Source organism: Ips typographus, linkage group LG2, assembly GCF_016097725.1.
Source record: "Ips typographus isolate SLU linkage group LG2, UJ_Ityp_2.0, whole genome shotgun sequence".
NCBI classification, from domain to species: Eukaryota; Metazoa; Arthropoda; class Insecta; order Coleoptera; family Curculionidae; genus Ips; species Ips typographus.
The window spans coordinates 20,553,451-20,571,247 of NC_138423.1; the positions used below are offsets into that span (position 1 = coordinate 20,553,451).

General features: G+C 33.1%; 1 protein-coding gene across 1 annotated transcript in view; it reads left to right on the forward strand.

Annotated features, from left to right (window-relative positions):
• Nucleotides 1-1,409: 1,409 nt before the first annotated feature.
• LOC145724035 (uncharacterized) overlaps nucleotides 1,410-17,797 on the forward strand; it is an 84,266-nt gene continuing 67,878 nt past the window's right edge. Inside the window, exons 1-2 of the mRNA XM_081972105.1 lie at nucleotides 1,410-1,590; nucleotides 10,237-10,289. Of these exons, the coding sequence (XP_081828231.1) occupies nucleotides 1,512-1,590; nucleotides 10,237-10,289 (132 nt within the window). The 5' untranslated portion in view covers nucleotides 1,410-1,511. The remainder of the gene's footprint in view (nucleotides 1,591-10,236; nucleotides 10,290-17,797) is intronic.

Sequence of the window (17,797 nt, forward strand, 5' to 3'; positions counted from 1 at the left end):
GTCAGACTGTGACAATACAGGTGAAAAAAGTCACACTCTAAACCACACTTAACTTAAGCTTTGCTGAAAGTACGACGGTGCAAATAGCGGTAAGTGGGTTTTACAGGCGATTTGGTCCTTGACTGTCCTTTCAAACTGTGTTTGTGGCAGTTCAAAATTTGACACCGCTTTTCTCCAAGACTTTACCTAATTTTAGAGTTTTACTAATATTAGATAGGAAATTTAATAGGAATTCCAAAAATATACTTAAAAACATTATTCGGTTATTTTGTCCCTGACTGTCCTTAACAGTATTCAAATTTCAGATTACAATTTCACTGATTTGTAAATTTGTCGCACCAAACCAACCAAGTTTTTCGTAAATAATTCGAAAACGGTAAAAGTTACAAAAAAATTGCTAAAGACCAAAAATGTTTCTTATCAACTCCTTAACCCAACACCGTAAATGTGCAGAACCGTTTTTTCTTGCAGTATACAGGGTGTGTATAAAAAGTATGATGATTGACGGTTTTTGTCACACTGCAGGAAATTTTCAGATAGATTTTTTTGCTCAATCCGAGTTACAGGATGTTCAAATCTCAAATTACAACTTCAACTGATTTGAACATTTGGTGCATTACACTAGTTTTTCGTAATAACTCGAAAACGGAGAGAGTTTCGAAAAATTTTAGAGAGAGCAAAAATGTTGGCTAAGAACTGCTAAGATGCTTCAGAGGGTGTTATTTTTTTTGGGCATTAAAGAATATGGTTAATATCTCATTTATTATTATTGCAATAATTAGATCAATTTTTGTCTATCGGAAGTTGTCGACAAATTCAACGCCGCCATTTTAAATCCCGTACAAGTTGAAGGTTGGTGGTTCTGGACCATATGGGTAAATGTGACGTTATTGGACTGCTGTTGGCGTTTTCGATTGGCATGTTTAGTGCAAAACTAGTGTATTGCCATACTGTTTCAATGACATTTGATAGAGCAGGATACAGATACATTAGTTTTGCACTAAACTTAAACATGTTTGTGTTGTTTTGACAGCTCTGTAGTTTGTCAAGTAATGCATCTGTCAAAGTGTCATTTCATTTATTGATTAATGATCTTATTGTTGAAAAGATAGTATTAAATTTGGTGTAAGTACATCTGGAATATTTTTCTATTCGTAGCAGCCATTTTATAACGATATTCTAGTCGTCAGCACAATGATATGCTTTGCTGTGCATTTTTCAAAACTAGCAAAATTTAAGTATATCCCCCGAATATGATGCCATTTTATAAGGATTTGCAAACATCTTTTAAATCATCCCGTCACATTTCACACAGACACCCGAAAATGCCGTTCACCTTAACGCATGCGATCTAAATCCTGTAAATTGCACTCCAACGAAACTTTGGAGCGCTTTTCCATTGCCAGTTTATTCTCCCTTGTTGTCTGGTAGGGATGTACATTTTTCCCTTATTTTCCTGCTACAACGTGCGCTTTACTGGTTAAGTTTTCGCGACTGGTGCTTTTCCCGTCATGAAAATTACTCGACCGGATATGATGATCATTTTTTTCTTAATCTTGGCGGTTTGTTTGCCAATTTTTGGATTGGGAGGTAAGTTAGTTTATAGTTTGACAATCAAGAAGAATTTTAATTCTGTATTCTCCTTTTATTATGGTTTATAATGTACTGAAAGAAGCTTAATGACAGTATTAACGCGGATTAGCAATTAACGGATATAAGTTTCTTCAGTTCCTTCGAGAGCTTATACTTCGCATATCTTACTAATGAATACTGTGATAATGATAGCAAAATCAACGGATTTGCGATGCAAATATTAGACTGGCAAGATTCGCTTTGGGTTATCCAGAGATATTGACTTAGTAAGTTTAAAGCTGACTGATCTAAGCTTTAACAGAGACGTTCTTCCTAATATTAAATGCACATGCATGCAGTTTCTTTACATTTTAAATTAATATTTCCGCGGGGTTCATTTTGGTATTCCCGTTACGCCTAACTCCGAAACAGGAAAATTAGCATTTATCCTTCAAACTGGATGCGTGCAACAGATGCTTTCCTATTAATTTTGCCCTGGAACGTTTCCTAAACAGACGCCAATGTGTGCGATAATGCCTAGGCTTTCAAATTCAATTATGCCGTTTACGTTATGATATTTCCCTCGTCGAATATGTATGGTGGCTTTGTTCCCTTCAATATTGTGTTCCCTTTGTATACAGGGTGGTATCCATGATTTATGTGAAATCAACTGAAAAATGGTAAGATAAATAGTTTTTAGGTCTTTTTTTTTATTTGTGGAGTTTTATAGTGTTACAATTATTTAAAAAGTTTTATTAACCAGACTTATCATACTCGGAGTAGAAAATGGCTCAAAATGCACAATTACTTTTTTAAATTATAACTTTCATTTTAAAAATTATTATTTGCCAACATTTCTTATTAAGCCAATTCCCTAATCTTTTTGGAAGTTGCCATTCTGTTTCTGTGATTTACTAAAATTTAGTCTATAATAAATATTGACTTATATTTCCCAACTCTCTGTAACTCATCATTTTGTGTTTCCAAATCACGTTCCAATCAATCTTGTGATCAATATCTCTAGACATTTTTTGACAGATTTCAAATCAAATTTGGAAAAAAGATAGTTTTGCAAATTCTTCTGATTTTTTTTTCACAATTTACAGGATTCTGCTTCTGAACTTACTGGGATATGTTTACCAGTTTATTGGTTTTTCGACTGAAATTAAATTTTGAAAATATGTGTACAATTTAAAATTAAATTAGTCAGGACTCTACGAGATGTTGCAGAAAATTGTGGCGTGGTCAAGTTGTATTTTTTTAAATAGAACACCCTGTAGTTTATTGCATTTTTGGATAATTCTATTGATTACAGAAAGATTTGTAAAGTATTGACGCATCTAACGTCCACTATTTCTGTAAAAATGGCGACCAAAAATTGACACTCATTTACAAATTCGTAAAACTTAAAATGCATTGTATTTATAGCAAAATGGCTTGCACATTGCTGTCTTAGCTTTTCATAAGTTATTAAGATAGAGATTTTTTTTTCCAAATTTCGAAAAATAAAGTGAAAAAATTCCAATGTCTTATATGAATTTTTACTCAAGTTTTAACTTTCAAAGTATCAACTGTCATGTAGTAGTAGTAGTTCACAGTACTAGTTTCAGTGTAGTCATTCACTGAATCACATTCTAAGGTCGTTGCAGATGGCTGATTGCCATATTCTTTAAAATACAGAATAGAGTCTCTAATTACTACTCATTTTAACATTTTATTTAAGCCTTTAAAAAAACTGGTGATTTAATATTGAAACGCAAGCTTTAATAGCACATTTTAAGGCATAAACTTTATTAACTTTATATATTTTGAACCTTAAATTCTACTTATGGCGATTGTGCATCCTTTTGACTTTACCAACCCTGTATCTTTTGTTCTTGACAACTTCTTTTGATAATAAATTGCAATATTCTTCTCAATAGAGTTTCTAATTACTACTCATTTTAACATTTTATTTAAGCCTTTAAAAAAACTGGCGATTTAATATTGAAAAGCAAGCTTTAATAGCACATTTTAAGGCATAAACTGTATTAACTTTATATTTTGAACTTTAAATTCTACTTATGGCTATTGTGCATCCTTTTGACTTTACCAACCCTGTATCTTTTGTTCTTGACAACTTCTTTTGATAATAAATTGCAATAATCTTAATACAGCTAAATTTCCGTAATTTCTACGTGGCAGCTTTCCAAGTTGTCTTCAAGAATTCTTATTTGGCGAGTTTTTTATTGTAAAAAATTTGAAGCAGTTGTTTGCCAAGAAAACACTCTGATTGCTTCGTAACTTTCTCCGAATTATTAAAAAAAGTTTACACTAGAAAAGTGAATTATTTATGCGCGGCACTTAGCCCAGAAAACTGTATCAATTATAAAACTTTCCGGCGGATAGTTTTGGAATTAATTCTTCCTCGAGTTCCTGGCCGCCATTCTGTCCCATTTTAACAGCCACCCATTTATTTGACTTTTTAATTAGTCGGCACAACCGCCATTTGAGTTTTGACGATTATTTCAATCCACAACACTCAAAACTTCGTATTCGGTAAAGTTTTATTTTAAATTTTTGAAGGAAAGTTAAAGGTTAAAATTTATCGTAGGAATAAGTACTGGAGAATGTTTGAACAATTAATAATACAAAACAGCCATCAACTACCTAAAGAGACATGTTTACAGGCTTGACAAGTTTCCCGCTACTCCATTTTCGACAGTAACAAAACTGTCCAAACTTAGAAGTGGTATTTACCTACCGAATCCACATTTACACCGTTAAGTGGCTCCGAACGGGAATTTAGGGCTTCTAGTCGCACACCCTAATCTGATTAATAATGTATTCGCTTCCTTTGTCGGAGGCTGATGGGATTATAAATTATGTCCCGTTATTTTCGAGCTGATGTAAATCAGTTTGTAAAACTCTTTTCCGACATCCGGTTATTTATTATTCGAATTCGTAATTAATAATGGATAGGAAACTCTCGGCGTAATTCGATCCTAAAATTGGACTCACCCGGACCGGGGAGGGGCGGGAGGGGTTAATGAGTAATTTAATTGGCGGCCTAATTGGATTTGGAGCTTGCCTCGGTCAGGAAAATTATATCTGGGCACGGATCGTATCATGTTAATGAAGTTGTTGTATTTTCGATTTTTTTCATTATTTTCAATCCTGGCTGAGAAGATAAAATGGAAGAAAAACGTCAATCTGGGTTTGAAAGTTTATTAGAAATTCATAAAAATGTTTTATTCAGTATAATTTCATATACAGAGTGTCCAGTTTACGTTTTGTAAATCACTACTATGACAAGTCACAGTAGTTATAATCTTGGACAGTTTTATGTTATGGTTAATCTAAAGATTTAACCAAATTACTATTTTTTAGTAAGAAGGTAAAATATGGTCCTTGGTATATCTGGTTAGCAAAAACCAAGTTTTGTCGACTCGGACGGTTAAATAGGAAAAGAATTGCAATTTAAGAAGACCAATTCAAAACCGTTTTTCTTTTTTAATTTTAAAATTTATGGGTCACTGAATATTTAGTAAAAACCAAATTTTGTCAATTTCTTTTATTCCATCCAACCAATTTATTATTGCTTGCAGAAAAATGATGTTCAGCTGAACAAGATCAGATTACTTCTGTCACTTGACATTTTTGACATATGACACAAACTTACTTTTTTGCTTTTATGTCGAAAGTAATATCTCTAAAAAGGTCCTTTTTCAAGCTTTATAACAATACCAAAAAGTACATAACTATTTTTTAAAATGGCTTGATTTTAAGCTCTTACAGGCGCAGCGCAGAAGAACACCCAGTATATTATTGTATTTTTGAATGGTCCTATCGATTTCAAATATTTGTCATGTATCATAACCGATAGCTATCTGCAACGGTTTACGAAATATTGACGTTTAAAAAATGACATTTTTAGTTTTTGGAGTGTCGAAACGCCTTGCATTTGACAATGTCATGTCAATTTTTTTACTGATATAAAATTTTTGACACCTGTCAAAATTAAAAATATTAGCAAATGATAGATCTCAAAAAGTTAAGACAAGAACATGTAAGCCGTTTTGCTCTATATCATTCTGGTTAGGAGTTATGACACTTAACCTGAAAGTGTAATTTTTCAAACGTCAATATCTCGAAAACTGTTGTAGATAGATATAAGTTATGATACATGAAAAATATTTAAAATCGATAGGGCTATTCAAAAATACTATAATATACAGGGTGTTACAATTAAAATAAGCAAGTTGAGATCAACTTCCGGTTAAACCGGAAGTGACAGAAAGATGAAAATACTTTTAAAACAGCACTCATCAAGTTTCTTTTGATTTCAAAATTTCAAATTTCTATTAATATTCAACGGTTTGGGTGGCTAACCCTGTATAGCAACAAGACTGAGATGAAGCCATTGAAACACTTGACAGTCAGTTTGGTGACTAAAATCGTTATAAACTAATTAAAAATACCATAATTACAGTTCTGGTAAGCTAACATAAATTATACATTCTTTATTTAAATTATTGAACACTGGCAAAATGTTTTAATTATTTATACAGTGTGACCCATTTAGAATGGAAACACCCCTATAAAATTTTAGGTTATTAACCGATTTCAATGATTTTTGTTAAAAATACTACGCCACTCGATCTATAGTGCTTTCAAATAGCTGTGACCAAATTTTTTTTTTTTTTTTTTTTTTTTTTTTTTTGGTTTTTTTTTTGTTTTTTTTTTGATATTATTTTTTTATTTTTTTTTTTTTTTTTTTTTTAGAAATTAATCAATTAATAATTAATAATAAACAAGTAAATAGTAACACCATTTCTATGGCAACAGTTGATGCAGGGTGTTCTTTTGTGACCGTTAGCTTAGAGGATTTTTGAATTTTAATTTGTCATAACTTTGTTATTAATGAATGGATTTTCATGAAATTTTGGTCACAGCTATTTGAAAGCACTATAGATCCAGTGGCTTAGTAATTTTTTCAATAAAAAAATCGCTAATAAAAATTCTCCATTTTCTATCAAGAAAAAGTATCTTAATATTACCTGAAAACTGAAATAAATATTTAAAATTTTCTCCCGTAATAGACATTTCATTCCTAATTATTTCAAAAAAAAAATCATTGAAATCGGTTAATAACCTAAAATTTTATAGGGGTGTTTCCATTCTAAATGGGTCACACTGTAGAAACTATTGAAATGATGAAAATTAGGTAAGATTAAACAATTTTGGTTTAATGTCCAGTTCTATTCATTTAAGGTAAATCGAAGGCTAGATTTGACCAGCCTGTAAATACAACGTCACCAATACTGATTGATTATCCAAGTTCACACACCCACATATAAATCATTTCAATGGCAATAGAAGCAATTTAATCTAGCTGATTGAAATATGCGTTATTACTATCAGCACTAATGGCATTATTCTGTTGGCTTTCCAATAATAAACAAATTAATTGGCATGATAATTATCGGGATTCGAGTTGGGAGCGAATTATACCGCGCGATTTCCTACAGCCGTTACTGGTGGCTGTCGAACTGGGAGACAAATGGATTTTAAAACGTGGCGCAATTAGATATTCGCAAAGCCGAGAAAAGAGGGAAAACCGGCTAATTTAATTTTCTTTTGGAAGTGAACGAAACAAGCCAATTTCGGATTAGGCTGCATTGATTTTTCCAAAACTTAACACTGACAAAGATTTACGTTAGAGGCTTTCAAAATTAAGCGTGTTATTGAACTAGGTGATCGGTTTTGGGGCTTCCAAATAAAGCTGAACTATTAAAGTTAACGAACTTTCCATTAATTTACATTAATCGCAAAGTTTGCACTCAACCTGTAACACCAACATTAATTTTGGAGAAAGCCTCGCGGCCAAAACCGAAAACGGTTTAGTCGTTTTGCCTGATACTTGGGGTATTTACTCCCGAACGGAGCTTAAAACCGGGTTTTGCGTTAAACTTTAGGCGGCATTATCCTGGAGCTGAATTATTTGCATTTCAGATGACGTCTTCCTGAGAAACTCAAATGTTAGTTAGGTCTCATACATTCTGATAGTTATAAACACTGCGGAAGTAGGTAGTTTGTGTGAAATGAAAAAGTTTGTACTCAATTCTTTAGTTTGTAATTATTTTAACTTCAGTTTTAATGAAGTTTATTACTTTATTAAATTTTCTATTATTAGTCAATTATTCACCGCTTAACAAGGATTTAAACAAGTTTAAAATTTTTTTAATCACTACACAGATGTAAATAAACAAAAATCAAAGTTATTTTACGGGGCGCGGTGCAAAGTTAATAGAACTGTAATTTTATTTTTTTTTAATATAAGACGTCGTAATTTAATAAAATATTGTATAAAACAAGTGATTCAAACCTGTTTATTCACTCTAAGGAACTTAAGCCCACGAGCGAAGCGAGTAAAAAATGGTTTGAGTTACTTGTTGTATAAATAACTATTAATAGTATATTATTAACCAAGGTTTAGACAGAAGCTTTTATTGACCAGCTGTCTAGACCGTGGATAATATAGCGTTTTTTCCACTATTAACAAAATTTAGGATAACAACAAAACAGCAAAATGAAGAGACAACCTAATTTATCTGTCTCTGTCAAGTATATTTCATATGTCATATCTTAATAGACATTGACATTATTATTTACCTAGGTCAATAAAATTTTATGTTTTTTTTTGTCTTTGGGCCAAACTAGAACTAGAGATTATTGACCTAGGTCAACAATGACCATTAAGGTAGAGAAAACTAATTTCTCAAGTTACTAATCGGTCAATAATGGTATATTTATCATATTAGTAGTGGAAAAACATTGTTTTTTACATATTGTCAAATTTTGAATAATGTTTGATTTTTTTTAGTTATTTTTGGTTCAGTAACTATCATTAAGTATTATGGAAATATAATTTACTAAATTTCATTGTCAATTTCTGTATACAATAATTTACAATTATACACTGTGTGTAAAAAGTCCGGCAACCCAGAATTATTTCGCAAAATATACTACTTATTGAAAAACATCCTATATAAATATTGACGCACTTTAAACGTTTAACCGTTATCTGACATTCAGGAATATACAGGGTGAGCCACAATATGGCAATGAATTGAAGTTATGTTTTTTCTTATGGAATGACTATGTTTAAATGACATTTTCTGATTACATACACAATGTCAATGTTATTTTAATTTAGCTCATTGTCAGACAGTTCAAGGGGCACATTTTCAGCATTTACCGCTATTTGAACCGTCGTACTTTAAGCATAGCTTAAGTTAAGTGTGGTTTAGAGTGTGACTTTTTTCACCTGTACTGTCACAGTCTGACCCACACTTAAATTAAGCTTGGCTTACAAAACGACGGTGCAAACGGGGGTAAATCAAATAAAAAATGATTACTTATTTAAAAGTGTAGTTTTCTTTAATCATTAAATAGCTGCCAAACTGTTCAAGATAACCATACATGTTACAAGAAATGTGATCAGAATGAGAGCGAATCAAAAAATGTCATTGAAACATGGTCATTCTATAAGAAAAAACATAACCTATTGCCATATTGTGGCTCACCCTGTATATTCCTGAATGTCACCTAGCAATATAATATAGGATATAACAATATTTATATAGGATATTTTTCAAAAAGTTGTATATTTTGCGAAATAATTCAGGGTTGCCGGACTTTTTACACACAGTGTATATACATACAATTGTAATATACAATATACAATGTATTACATAATTTAAGGTTATTTGGTTTAAAATGTCCTTTGCTGTGCATTGGAACCTTTCTAATATTAAATAATCGTACGGTCAGATCTCCATAAACATTTAAGGTACCATCCACTGTTGAACACTGTACAATCAAAAGTATAATAAAAATTGTATAATCAAAGTGATTCAAATTCAGTATATTTCGAATATAATTTTGACCCTCATTATTTCGGTTCTATTATTAAAGTTGTCAAGCCTGTCTTTACAACTGAAATTAAACCGACATACAAAACAATAACCAAAATGATGGCGGCTTAAATAGACCAAACCTGTTTTCAATTAGGCGTACAAATAATTCGTTTTGAGTCAACAGAATTGAGTTGTTTTGGCTTCAATCCCAATTCAGATATAAATTATTTCCTCGTGTATCTATCGACATTTTGTTATAATGAATTAATCCGGGTATGCAGTTTTTAATATTTATTAAATGTTTCGTTTTTTTGTGTTGCTCCGGTGTTTTTAACTGTTAAAAAGGCGCATAAAAAATCACTTTTACGGTCGGAGTTTTATAAAATAATGAATGGGCCTCCGACCGATTGAAAACGATATTTTAACCCTGCGGTATTAGTCGACGTCAGGGTTTTATTTATTAATCTTCATTTTGGATTCATATATGGGGGGAGCTTTACGTTTAATACGCGTTTGAACCGGACAGGGCAATACAGGTATGTTGACAGATTGAACCTCATTAAACGGGGATTAGCGCAATTTGATAGACCTGGGAGATGGGTAATCGTGTAAAATTGAACTGAATTTTTCACGTATATACAGTGTTTAAAAACGATTCAGACGACTAAAAACAAGATTCTAATTTTAGTGGTAATTTATCCCTAAATCCATTTTCCAAAAAAAATTCAAACGTTGTTTTTAATGGTGAGTTTTTGTGTTACAGGAACGGTTCCGAGCCCGGAACGCGGATATCAGCTTAACGATACCAGTGCGGAGGTAAGTTTTATGTCCTTTTAGAACACGTTTTCACGGCTTTTATTAACATTCCTGCATTTTTATCCGCGATAAATTCCGTTATCCCCGGTTAACGCCGCGTACCTTATGGCCCGGACAGTTTAGGTTTCCAATTGGCCGTTTCAGCGAATATTTACCTCTTTAGAGAAAAAAAAATCGTCAGCGCTCTAATTGTCAGCCAACAATAGAAACCAGACATTTAGAGGAGAAACGAACAAAAAATTCGGTCTTTTGAAATCCAAAAGGTATATGCTAAAGAAAGTCAAGGGTTTTGAGGGTCAGCAAACGTCATAAGCAGGGAATATACGGCGCAAAAAAGCTTTATCCGTAAATCTAGCTTAAAATTTGGGAATGTTAACTGTCATTTGCATTATTAGGCGTAAGGATTCGTTTTTTGTGGGTTTCTAATTTATGAGGTTTCAGAACAGGCCTAAAACTTTATGTAGTTTGAAAAAACGTTACTACTTGCAGAAATTCTTAACCACCTGAATATTGCTGGTTTTTCCACTTTTTAGCACCTTTATACAGGGTGTCCCTGAAATGACTGTACAACGCTTAATCACAAATTTCTTGGTCAAAAATTAGGCGATCTAAGCAAACTTACCTATATCCGTTTTTTCGAAATAATTCCTATACGCGCTTTTATGAGATTTAGAGCCGATTACACCGACATATTTAAGGGCAACTTAGACTAGGTTTTAATTTGACTATGACATTTTGCACATGATCTGTCACAGTCAAATCACAACTTAGCCTAGGTGATCCTTAGGGTGTAATTAAGAGCAATTACGTCGGTGCAATCCGTCATTAGGACCAAAAATTATTACATAAATTGATATGTTTTGACCTAAACGAAATATTTTTTCAGTGCGAGGAAATAATAAAAATTACTTGTGTATCGTAAATATGTAACATTATCATTCTTCTTCTTCTATTGCCCTATCCGATTACGGACGTTGGCTATCATCATGACTATGCGAATCTTATTGTTCTAAAACTTCGAATTCTTCTTCGAATCTAACAGTTCAGTAGATGTTGCTCCAACCAAACCATTTTTGCAGGTTAGCCAACCATGAAATTCTTCTTCTTCCAGGCCCTCGTCGGCCATCAACTTTGCCTTGGATTATGTTTTGGAGAATTTGTTATTTCTGATGATATGGCCAAAATACTCTGATTTTCTACGCTTCACAGTAAGCATGATTTCAGGCTCATATCCTACAACAACATTATCATTATTATTTGTATATTATTTTTTTTACATTATCGTATATGTCATAACCAGTTCTGAATATAGGTAAGTCTGTCTAAATCGCCTTATTAATGGCCAACGAATTTGTGATTAAGCGTTGTACAGCCATTTCAGAGACACCTTCTACAGAGTGTTGAGAGCAGGTAGACTGAAGCACTTTGTGTAAAACTTAAATATGAAACAAATAACTACTTAACTCTGTACATAATACAAATAATAATTTTTTTTTCAAAGATTTTTTTATTTTTGATGACAATGAAGTAAATTTTTACGTGAGTGAAACATCTAAACTAATCATGATTTGTTTGAACTTTAACTGACCTTTATCACAACTTTGACACCCATTTGACTTCATAAAAATAAATCATTTGCCTAACATGCAACTCATATTCGGTCCCGAAGTTAAAAATCCGTTTCCATCATGCACCGATATGGCTGCCAGAAGCTTTTTCCTGCATTTCGTGGAAGTTTTCCTGCCGGGCTTAATCGATTTTAAATGTGACAGGGTCCGGATGATTTATTAAAGATTAGATCGAGCAGGTTAAGTGTGACAGCCTCATATCCTGTCGCAATATTATAAAACCTCGAGGGTAGTTATTGTGGTAATACTTTACTTTTCGAAGTCATTTTCTTTCAATATACTAAGTGGCACTTTAACAACACGATGCGCTATGAAAAATAGTTTATTTTTGCTCACTCGGTGATCAATAAAAATGACATATTCGGTCAGAAACTTAATCGGTTAATTGCTCTTCGACGTCGAAGTCGCGCTATGAATAATTTATTGAGGTTGCATGCTATCAGCTAAAAGCATATCGTTATGAAGACGCGGAAAGAAATTTTGACTAGAAAATTGAATGCAAACAAGTTGGGGCTGGATGGGAGAGCTTAGATGGGAAAAATTCTCCGATTACTTGTTCGTTAAAAAGATTATTAAAATTTTATGGAAATCTAAATATTAAGGTCAATTTTTTAAATTGGAAAACTAGGCAAGTGAAAATATCCTACTACTTAACAGATACTTCTTATTAATATAGAATTTCAGAATTTTTTTAAGAAAAAAAATTCAAAATCAACACTAGTTCAATGGAAGAAAAATACTTGCTCATTATTACCATGGAAAATTAAATTAGCTTCTAAAGCCGAATGAATTCGTTCGCTGTTTAATGAATTAGTTCCCTTTTAAATAGTGTTAGCTGTTCGCTTTCAGCATTGGCATTTGTTCCAGTTGGTTTCAAAAGACAACTTCATTATCTAAATGTGAATAGAACTGAAAGGGTATTTTCAAATTGTTTCACTAAAGATTTTTGAGTAGGAACGAACAGTGAAATTCTGAATTCTTTTCTTTTAATTATATCTTTTGGCTTTCAATTTTTATATTTTAATAAAAGCAACAAAAGCTACTTCTGTTCAGGTCGGAAAAATGAGAAAAGGGAGCATACTTTCGGCATGGCCATAATTAAAATCTTTTCATATAAAATGCCACCCTCCAAGTTATTCATAAACTGGACGGGAAAACTCATTACTCCCTTATTTCCCTAAATTGAATTTTTTTTTACCGAGACGGCAACTTATAAAACAACCCTCGACATGGGAGGCTATAATTGTTGTTGGCCGTTTTATGGGTTTTCGGGAGATTTATTGGGTTGTCCAATGCATTCCGCAAATTTAGAACGGATTAATTAAACTAGGTTTTAACTAATGAATTGCCCACGAACCGAGGCGATTTACACAGAAAAAAAAGTCAGTTCACTATACAGGGTGGTACAAAGAATCAAGTCTGCATGTGCAGGATTTGCATAAATTTACCATAAATGTTAACAGTATTTTACGAAGGCCACATACGTTATTTTTCTTAAATTTTTACTTCAAACTCAGAAATTAACTAAATTCCGACTTCGAACTCGGAATTTAGTTGCAATGTTGTCAAACTGACAAATTCTACTATTTTGGTTCGAAGAGTGTTTTTGCAATGTTGACAAATTAACAAATTCTACTAATTAAGATCAAAGATTGTTTGCAATGTTGCCAAACTGACTAATTTTACTAATTTGGTTTGAAAAGTATATGCAATGTTATCAAACTGACAAATTCTACAATTTTGGTTTGAAGAGTGTTTCCAATCTGTCCAATCTGACAAGTTCAACTAATTTCTTTGAAGTGTGTTTGCTTGAAATGTTGCCAAATTAACAAACTCTCCTAATTAAGATCGACGACTTTTTGCAATGTTGCCTAACTGACAAAATTTGGTAATTTGGTTCAAAAGTGTCCTTGCAATGTTATCAAACTAACAAATTCTACAATTTTGGTTCGAAGAGTGTTTGTAATGTAACCAAACTGACAAGTCCGACTAATTTCTTTGAAGTGCGTTTGCAATGTAGCCAAAGTTAACAAATTTTACTAATTTGCTTCGAAGAATGTTTGCAATGTTGCCAAACTGAAAAATTTTGTCTAATTTGGTTTGAAGAGCTTTTGCAATGTGACAATGTAAATTCTGAGTTCGAAGTCGGAATCTAACTAAATTCCGAGTACAAAATCGAAATTTAACTAAATTCCGAGTTCAAAGTCAGAATTTAACTAAATTCAGAGTTCGAAGTCGGAATTTAACTAAATTCAGAGTTCGAAGTCGGAATTTAAGAAAAAAAATGTTTGTGGCCCTTCTACGCCTTCGTAGTATTTTAACAAGTTATTTTTTCCCCCTTGTCTCACTATTATACGAACTCACCACTTTTAAACATCAAAATAAATTAATAACCTAACAGATAAGTTACATGTAAAGAAGTAAATTTGTTTAGTGACCATAACTCTGCAGCTGATTCAAGCTGATTCAAGCTTTACGTTCTAACTAGCAAACTTTGGTCATTAAAAGTTTCATTTTGATGAACATTTAAAAAGAGAATTTTTATACACGCGTATTATCGAATTGGACCTTTATTGAATCTTGGCAAAGTAGCAACAAATGTATAAAAAAATAAAAACGTTATACTGAATTAGTTTTAATTGAATCGACCAAAATGGCCACAAAACTGGTGAGATTGGCCAAAATAGGACCCCAAACTGAGATAATAACTAGGGACATGGATACATTGAAAATAATCGCATTATCCTGGTATCTTCTCATGGCAGTTTAGCCGGAAATTTGCTTACCCAACCTGCAGAGATTTTCGAGTAGGGTCCGTTGGATTACGTTTTTCCATATTAAATTTTAAAAAAACAGCTTAGTTGGCGTAAGTTGATCAAACCAGTAGTGAATTCACTTATCAGGTAATTTCAACGTTTTTTCCATTAATTTTTTGTTTACATAACGAAGCAAATTGAGTAATTCAAATAACATCAATAGCAAAGATAGGATTCAAAAAAAAGAAAAAGATCAAAGCAAATTAGAAACGAACTGGATGAACCGTGAAAATAAGCGAAAGACCAGCGTAGCGTTAAGAATCGTTCGGTGTGTATTCAAAGCAGATACGACGAAAAAGTTTTTTTAATAAACGTTGTATTTGTGACGTGCCATCTATTTTCACACCCTTCCTTTTGAGCCGAAATGGGATTCACGGATAAATCGTGCGAGCACCCTTTAAATCCATATATGGCTAAAGGAAATAAGAAAACTCAATAACAGTTCTAAGGTAAAATGCAAAAATTTGTTACTTACTGCTGTACCCGGAATATTGGGCAATTTTAATTTCACACTTTTTGAATGAATTCTTCAAAGCGATTTTATCGTACAAGAGTGTCAAATTTAATCGGTCAGACCCATGAAACCCTAAGCTTTGACTTAAATTTGGAAAAACCCCCTAAAAACTCAGAGTTTTCGTAATATTTATCTTCATCAAAAGACTAACCTTGTAAACCTTTGCCGGCGAATATTCCGCATAAAAATTCGTTTCAATCCCATTAAGCGAGGAGCTTTTTCAGTCGGTCCGTTTCCAAGTTTGCTCCTTGTTTCTCTTTTCAGCCTGCAGGATTTAAAGCTTGTTCGACGAGTTTAGGTTTTACCTAAAGCACAGAAAGTTTTCCGCATAATACCTTAAGAGTTGCTAGTTACTGAAATTTCATGGTTTACGTCAAAAATTAATCAATAAGGATAATGTTATGGCAGTAAAGTTGTACGGTGTAGCGTAGTAAATAGCGAGGTAAATAGTTATTTGCACTACTACTGTGGTATGAGCATTTTGATAGTCACTAAATGACTGCAAATGGACTATTGTGCTAGAACACCAGTGTGTGCAAAAAAGTTCTACAGATTTGTGATTCACTTAGTTTATTTTTTATTTGGAACCTTTATGGACTAAAATAAAAACTTGACATAATTGCACTTTTGACAAAAAATAGTGCTGATTTTACCTTATTTGAATAGAATTTAGCGGAGAGTATATAAATTGAAATGTTGAACAAGACACTTCAAAAAGGAAACGTTTTATTGTATCTTCAACATATCGGTTACAATAAGAGCTACATCATTAAAACCCCCCCAAATATAAACCGTCAAACGGCGAAAACGCTTCCTTTCATGTTAAACTGAACAAAGCATTTTCTTTTCGACTTGAGGGCTTTTCAACGAAAACGGTTCTGGCATTCGAAAATATAATGTTGCGTGTAAACATTACTGAAAATTTTCCCATTAAATTCTAGCGAAATTGCCGCTCGTTCCGAACATAAAGATCTGACGGTTTAATGTCAAATTTCCATGCCGCCTCAAAAAGGGCGGAGTGCTTGGAATAAGCCTCACGTAGCCGCCTTTATTAAAAACCTGCCGCCCCCGTTAACGTATGCCGGGAAATGTTTGATAAAGGGCCATTCTTTTCCCGACAAGAGGCGATTTTCTTCAGGTAGGCTGGGGAATGAGATCAAATATTCATCTCCGGATTGAGCAAGTTTAATAACGGAGAAGCCAACAATGACGTTAGAATATTTAGAATCTTTTCAGAGTGACGTTTGATATTCGGATTACCTAAGTATTTTACCTAAATTTATTTATTTTGCAAGCGAATTAAATAGAGTTACGTGAATCTAACCTAAGTGATAATAATTTTCTCTTCAAGATGTGTAGAACGTTTCAGAAAAATGTAAAACGTTTTAGTAAGTTCTACAATTTTCTACAGAGGTCTGGAGGATTTTAAGAAGTTGCAGAAGGCTCTAGAGCGTTCTAGGTTGATTTAGAAGGCTCTGGAGGCTGGATGTTCTAGAAAACTCTCGAGTGATCTAGAAAGTTTTAGGAAACTCTAGAAAGTCCTGGAAATTTCCAGGCCATTTATAAATATCTGGTAGTTTTCAGAAAGTTTCACAATGCTCTACAACGTTCTCTATTGTTTTACAAGGCCATGGTAGAAGCCTTTAGGACGTTTTAGAAGACCCTCAAACAAAGAAGGCTCTAGAACGTTGTGGCAAGTAATAAGAACAAAGTCCTGGGAGGATTTCAACCCTTGCAGAACGTTTCAGAACGTGCTAGGCTATTTTAGAAAGCTCTTGAAGGAGCTAGAAGCCTATAGAATGTTCTAAGATCAGTCTCAAATGTTCTAATACATTTTAGGCGGTTTCTACAAAGGAAACTTCTACAAAGATCTGGGAGGTTTGGAAACGTTACAAAATGCTCTACAACAAGTGGTTTTAGAGTTTAGTGCCCTAGAAGGATCCTTTTTCAAACATTGTAGAAGGTTCCAGAATGTTCTAGGCTATTTTAGAAGGTACTGAAAACGTTCTAAAAATTCTTCGAATTGCTAGAAGATTTTACTGCGCTCTAGAACATCTCAGCAATTTCTACAAAGACCTGGTATGCTTTGGAACATGGAAAAGCTTCTAGGACGTTATAGGTTGTTTTAGTTTTCACCAAGAGCTATCTGCAAGATTGTTGTATTGGCTGTAATACTATCAAATTTCCAGAATGTTTTCTCCTCATTTTACTACTTCCTTGGCTAAAATAGACTTATGAAACGAGTTTGGAAACTCCTATTTCATGTAACTCATCTGCTCGATACATGAAATTTTTCCTAACTAATTTGACAAATATCTACAACGACATATGATAACCGCAGAGAAGTAAAAGTACTCACTTATTCTGAACAAACGTTAAAACTAATTAACAGATGGCTTAAAAACGTCAAGTGGAAAGAACCTGGGAAATCAAAATTTATAACCATGGTCGCCTAGGTGAGACTGTAACTTCCGCAGGGATTCGTAAATTTCACGACTATAAATTCCCATCTTCAGGACAGCTAAGCAGCCGTGACACACCGCAACTGTT